This window comes from Acanthisitta chloris, unplaced genomic scaffold (genome assembly GCF_000695815.1).
Source record: "Acanthisitta chloris isolate BGI_N310 unplaced genomic scaffold, ASM69581v1 scaffold8355, whole genome shotgun sequence".
NCBI lineage: Eukaryota > Metazoa > Chordata > Aves > Passeriformes > Acanthisittidae > Acanthisitta > Acanthisitta chloris.
Genome location: NW_008672038.1, coordinates 636 through 7,408, shown reverse-complemented (window position 1 = coordinate 7,408; position 6,773 = coordinate 636). Strand labels below are relative to the sequence as shown.

The 6,773-nt window shown below is 44.9% G+C and overlaps 1 protein-coding gene across 1 annotated transcript in view; it reads left to right on the top strand.

Moving 5' to 3' along the window:
* LOC103801914 (Fanconi anemia group D2 protein-like) overlaps positions 1-6,773 on the top strand; it is a gene marked incomplete at its 3' end in the record, with an annotated part of 44,452 nt that overhangs the window by 37,050 nt on the left and 629 nt on the right. Inside the window, 6 exon segments of the mRNA XM_009074353.1 lie at positions 111-204; positions 744-815; positions 1,492-1,530; positions 2,166-2,240; positions 3,006-3,080; positions 5,949-6,095. Of these exon segments, the coding sequence (XP_009072601.1) occupies positions 111-204; positions 744-815; positions 1,492-1,530; positions 2,166-2,240; positions 3,006-3,080; positions 5,949-6,095 (502 nt within the window).

The following is a 6,773-nucleotide window of genomic DNA, read 5'->3' as shown; positions in this document are numbered from 1 at the left end:
GAAGGGATACCCAGCTGGATAACCTTCGAATTTTCCACATCATTCTGGTGACAAGCAGCTTGCCTAGGTGCTCAGAGCTGGCTTTCAGGTTTTTTTAACTTTCTCCACAGGCAAACATTCCCTGTTTTCTTCAGAGTAATGATGGCACAACTAGAGAGTTCAGTGAAAAGCATCCCAGCTGGGAAACCATCAGACTCAAGTGAGGTAGGACAATATGCAGTGGATTCTTTGAGGGGAAGGAGACATAAGTTAAACTGTACAATAAAGATGTGTAAATTGGAAAGGAATTTACTTCTGAACTTTCTCTAGGAAATGCAGTCAGACAGCTTCGTTCATCAGCCAACGCTGATACACAAAGCAACATATAAGTAGCATCTTTTCTTTCTGGTTTGTGCCATGCCAAAAATCTAGTCAATCCAGTAGAAGCTATAACCAGAAAATAGGCAGTAATTGGCAAAATACTAAGCTGTGCAGTTGGTCTGCATGCTTTTGTAGGAGCACATTATTTTGCAATCAAGAGCTGCTCTGAGAGCAAGGAAGTTTGCTGACTCAGGATTTTAAGCCGCTGATCAGGCTGGAATTGCCATTAAGTTTTTTTGGTATGATAAATTGCCTGTGGTGAAGCTTTGTTTCTCTGTCTTCAACAACAACAATGCTTTGGGTACAGCAAATGCTGAAAGTGCATCCAGCCAGGTGAGAAGAAATACACCATCTTGGGTTATTGTCCACTTGTATCCTGTTAGGCGCAACTGGAGAAGCTGCTGCGCTGGAACATTGCTGTGCGGAATTTCCATATCCTCATCAACTTGGTCAAGGTGAGGTTCTCGTGGTTCTGCCTTTACCTTCAAATTCCCAGGAAAGCCTGGTGTACCCTGTTCATGAGCAGCAGGGAAAAATGTGAAGCATGGCTGACTAATGGAACAACCTGAAGGTGGTAAATTAAGCCAGTTCTAATCTGTGTGCAAGGGTTTCCATTTAGCTTTCACTTCAGTGCTACTTAATTCTTTCAGCCTGCACACCTTCCTACCATATTTCTCATACAAATAAGAAATCTGTGCAAAGACAGGACGATGTAGGGAACTGGACCAGTTAGAGCTGGACCAGTTAGTTTAGTTTTGCAGTCCATAGCAGCACAAGGGTCCCTTCATGTTATTTTGCCCATCTCAGTTTTGCTTTGCCCATCAGCTGGGCTTGTCTCTCTTGGGTCCCAAACTGTTAAGAACTTCAACCTCATTGAGATAATTTTGTGCCATCTGCAAAAGCTGCACCTTAGATCACCAAACATACAATTCTCTTACACGTGAGAGCCACTATAGTTCACATGCTTACGTTGAAACTTGAGAATGGATGTTTCCTTAGAGCAGGGTTCCTGCTTTCACGAAGGGCATGCAATGAAGGGCTGTTTTTAATTGCAGCTGAGTTCACATTGTTTCCTTTAGGCTTGTGGACTGATCTGACTTTTTTTTTTTCTTTCTCCTCTCGCCCAAGTAGGTATTTGACAGCAGGCCTGTACTCAGCATCTGCCTGAAGGTAAGCAAGAATTCAGAATAACTGGAGAGAGCAGTTTCAGTATCAACTTCCTTAAATCGTTGCCTCCAGTGGAGTAGAGTGGTTACTGGATACTCTGGAAGAAGCAGATACTGTGTTTCTTATACTTTTAACTGTCTTCAACTAGTGCTCGTTGTATGTCTCAACTGCAACAAACTTACTGCAATTGACATTACTGACTTTAGACCCTTTCCCCTTTCTCTTTTCCCCTTAGTACTCCAAATGAGAGGAGACGACAGAGCAGACAGGTCTCCCTTGTTGCCCAGAAAGATGTCCCCCTCTGCAACTCTCCCTTTTCTGGCTAGGACTCGTATATATGTGCAGTGATTCTAACATTTTAGTTCAGTTTTATTTCCAGATTCCTAGTGGGTAAAAACAGGGATGTGTACAATGATGGGACCTTGTCCTTCTAGCCTCTCTTGGCATTGATTAAAGTAGGAGCCTTTACTGATCTTGTAGATTCTAGTACAACCTTCACATGAATAAAGTCTTGCACTGAGCAAGAACAACCTTCAGGGTAGCTTGAAAGAATGTATTGTTATCTCATCTGACTTTGTGATGGTTCTGTGTAAAGGAGTTTAAATTTGCCTTCTGATATATTTGTCATTCTTTTATAGTATGGCCGTCTCTTTGTAGAAGCGTTTCTGAAGCTTGCCATGCCTCTCCTGGACCACAGCTTCAAAAAGCACAGGGTAAGCCTTCTGGGGACAGCACTGTCTGGAACCAGCTGGGAAGCATGACTGATGCTTGTAAGGAGATTCCTATCTCTGGTCACATGTTGGCAGACACTTGTGACACTGTATGACAAACTCATCTAACATCTCCAGGTGTGCTCTGCCCTGTTTACTTGCCTGTCCAGTGCTCTCCCAGCAAACACATCACTGTTCCTCAACTTGCCATCATTCTCTGGTTGGATGATTTCACTGTTAGTAAATGAAGTCCTTTCAGCCTCCAACTCCTTCAAAAGTAATTACCACAGAGGTGCCACTGACAGAGCAGGAAGCTCATGTGAGCAGGCAGGTTGCTCAATACCGAGGTTTGATATTTGGAGTTCAGGTTGGATGTGTTTCAAATAGCACAATCTAGCAGTATGTTTTAAACTTTTTCTCTGATTCAGAAGTTGTACCCAAGACAAGGTGTGACAAAGTTGTCTCGATTTTTAATTGCCCCAGTGTTCACTGATTCATTTCAAACTCCAGTGCAATATCAGTTTCAGTTCAAAGTGCTTGGCCTTATGATGTGGTCAAACTTTTATTACCAGTTGCTTGATTTAGATGCACAATGCAAGTCTCCTATGGCTTAATCCTGTTTGTCTGGTGTTTCCTGCGTACATACATCACATCTCTATCCCACAGCCCTTTGAAAGGATTGCTAGGACTAATGTTGTTCCAATATTCTTGTTTCCCTTATGGAAAAATCCTTTGAGAATGATTTGCTGGTCTACTTATTTATTGCAGGATGATGTGCAGAGTTTGCTGAAAACCTTGCAGCTGAGTACCAGACAACTTCATCACATGTGTGGCCATTCCAAGGTAAGATAAGTTCCAATGCAGCACAAACTCCTGTCCTAAGAGTGGTTTATTTCCCTTCCACTGCTTTTCCTGCATTGGCAGGTTCTCCTTTCATGCTTTCAGCAATCTGTACGAGCAAAAGCTCTGAGAGAAGGTGAATAGCCTTGGTTAATGGCCCAAAAGTTGAAGTATTTGATCTGGAAGTGGCTGATTTGGATGTCAGATCAGGTTAGCATACTCGTTGTTAGGGCAGAGGTTCTGGACATCTTTGGCTGTTGGCATCTGTGAGGGGGTGTTTCTGAGGACCCAGGACCTTAGAGACCTTGCACAAAGGGCAGATGCCAGATTGGTAATATGGGAAAGAAGCTTTGGCAAAGATCAACAGCCTTGTGAATCAGAAGAATCAGCAACAGGAGGCAGACGGGGGGAAAGCCCTACTCAAAGTCCTCTTGAGGAGCCTTTTTGGCATTGTTATGTTGATTCTAGGGAAGAGGGCAAAGAGAGGGGAGGAAGTTGGTAACACACAACCTGTCTGCCAGTCTCTGTAGGAGACTTGGGGCAGGAAGGAGAGAGAGGATTAGCACTCTGCTTACAGTGTGGAGAGATGTTGCTTGTTGCAAGGGAGATTCATATGGGAAAACGCAGTTAGAAAGCACTCCCATGTGTGCTGCTTTGCTTCTGTTAGACTCTTAAGAGGTTCCAGAACACATGTCCAAGAAGAAAGCTTCACCAAAGTAGTTGAAGGGAGAAAGCCAGACACCAGCATGGCTCCCCGAGCCAGATTTGCTACTGATTCAGTCCAGAGCTGGCATCAGCAGCAGAGAAATTCAGCTGGAGATCAGAACATGCCATCATAGCTATCAGCACAGGGGAGAACTGGAAGCTGGCACAATTCCTGAAGATGCTAAAAAGTCCGTATGTTTGAAAGTGAAATTCTCATGCCTGCTCTGAAGTCACAATTCACCTTGTAAACAGGATAACAGCATTGCAGGTTGCCATGTCATGTTTGTCTTTGCACTTGACTAGCCTTTTCAAGTGCTCTGTCCCATGGTCTCTGTTAGAGCTGCAGCTAGTGAACACCCGTGTTCTGCCACTGCTCCTGTACCTGCTGCAATCTCATTAGGTCTTTGTGCCAAATGGTTTTGCAAGAATGAGAAGGCAGCAGCTGAATCTAGGCAAATAAATACATGCAATGAATGCTCCATACCTGTTTGAAGAGGAGTTGACACCAACATTTGTTAAACCAACCTTGATTTCACTTGGATACAAACATAGTAGATGCTCACTGATGTATTATGCAGTGTGACCTAAGATTTGCTACTCTCCCTCAATACAGTTGTCTTAGGGAGCATCAGACAGCAGCCAATAGCAATCAGCTTTGCCTATCATTTCCTAGGTATTTGTCATTTCCTCTTTCACACCAAGCCTCTTCTTCTGTTTACATACCTAATGCTGGGCACAAGGACAGTTCCTGGAGACAGGTTTTTGCCAATGCCATGGTACTTTGTTGAGTCTGCAAACTGCTTGCAGCCAGTTGGGCAGGTTCCAGGACCCAGGGAGCACTGTGAATGTTGATTGTGTCATTAGGGTTTTGCTGATTTGGTCCTGATTAGTGCTGATGATTGTAGGTCCTGCCTGTTACACAGGCTAGAGAGCAGCTTGCTGTTGGTGTTCAGTCACCCATTCCCTGCTGGCAGAACTGGAAGCAAAGCAGTGTCCTTCTGCCCAGGCGTGTTGAACTCTTCCAAGAAATGAAGGAGATGAGAATTCAGAGAATAGCTAATGAGAGCATCTTAATGCCAGAAGGTTACAAAGTATTCTCATGAAAGAGGAAAATAGTTACACACAAAATAATTGTTTGTGGCTCTTGGCAGGTTTTCTGGTTTAGCAATGACTCTGCTGCAGATTGAAGCCTAGCAGGAGGAGATGCTCACCCAGAGCTAAATCTCATACAATACCTGGCATAGCTGCCCTTCCTCAGATGGTTTTTGCTTACAGCAGCTCCATCTGTTCCCTCCTGTCCTAGTTCTCCAAAAGCCAGTGCTGCTTTGGTCTGGAGAAACTGGCTTTGGAGATTATAGTTGCACACACATTTCATGTAGCTAGTGTAAAGGGATTGCATGAGGTACTGGCAAGAAAAGATTATTATTGAAGTGGTGTATTAAACACCTTTCTCTTTCTTCTCTGTACTTGAGAATTCAGCAGTTTCCTGACATGAAACTCCCTGCAGCTTGTGGCTATCAGCATGTAGCTATTTCCTTTCCTAGGAGAGGCCACTTGTAGCATTGCTTTTTGCTTTGGGCTGGAATGTGGTGATTGTACATTGCTGACTTTCATAGATAGCTGTGCTGTTTCTCCAGCAAGAGCCTGTGCATGGGTCAGACTTTCCCAACGTTATCAGTTGCAGCAAAGTAGCTTCCAGACATTGGTCCATGAGCAAGGTGGCAGCTGTGTGAGATCTCTGCATTGTTCTGGGACAGCACAGCAAGTGACATTAGTCTTGCCGAGATGATGGAGCAAAGGAAAAGCAGATTGTCAAAATAATTTCCCAGAGGTCAGCAGAATTCATCTGAGTTCATCTGACTTATGCAGAGAAGTTACTAGCCTCTCTCTAGAGTTCATGACAAAAGCTAAGGCCCCTTCTGTTTCCATCCAAGTGGATATGGCTGTTCGGATTGTTGCAAGGAATCTTTTTCCTGCCTTAGACAAAACACTGATCTGAGCTTTATGTTTAACAATTGCTATAAAAGAATTTGGCCCAGAAGTGACATAATCTGGGCAAGCTGTGTGGGGGTCACATCCCGTCCCTCCCACCTGCTAACCAATGGCTTTCGAACAGCCAGAGCATTAGGCAGGAATCACTCCTGCTCATGTTTTACTGTTTCATAGATTCACCAAGACATTGGACTGACCAACCATGTACCTTGGTTGAAGAAGTCTCTGGAGCAGTTTGTGTACCGAGTGAAGGCAATGCTGGCGTTCAACCACTGCCAGGAGGCCTTCTGGGTCGGCATCCTCAAAAATCGGGACCTTCAGGTGAGAATCACTGTCCTGCCTGGGGCAACTCAAATCTGGGAAAGGACAATGCTCATCTTGCCCAGACAACTGTAGCTGTGCCCTTGCGTGTGGGCAGAACTACAATCATAGAATCATAGAATGAATTAGGTTGGAAGAGACCTCAAAAATCATCGTTACTAGACCATGGCACTAAGTGCCACATCCAGTCTCATCTTGAAAACCTCCAGGGATGGTGAGTCCACCACCTCCCTGGGCAGCACATTCCAATGCCTGATTACTCTTTCCGTAAAAAATCTCTTCCTAATATCCAGACTAAACCTCCCCTGGCAGAGCTTGGGTTTGTGACCTCTTGTCCTATTGCTGGTTGCCTGGGAGAAGAGACCAACCCCCACCTGACTAAAACCTCCTTTCAGGTAGTTGTAGAGGGTGATAAGGTCTCCCCTGAGCCTCCTCTTCTCCAGGCTAAACAATCCCAACTCCCTTGCCCTCTCCTTGTGGAACTTGTGCTCAAGTCCCTTCACCAGCCTCGTTGCTCTTCTCTGGACCTGCTCCAACACCTCAATGTCCCTCCTGAACTGAGGGGCCCAGAACTGCACACAGTACTCAAGGTGTGGCCTCACCAGCACCGAGTACAGGGGCAGAATCACCTCCCTGGTCCTGCTGACCATGCTGTTCCTGATCCAGGCCAGGATGCCA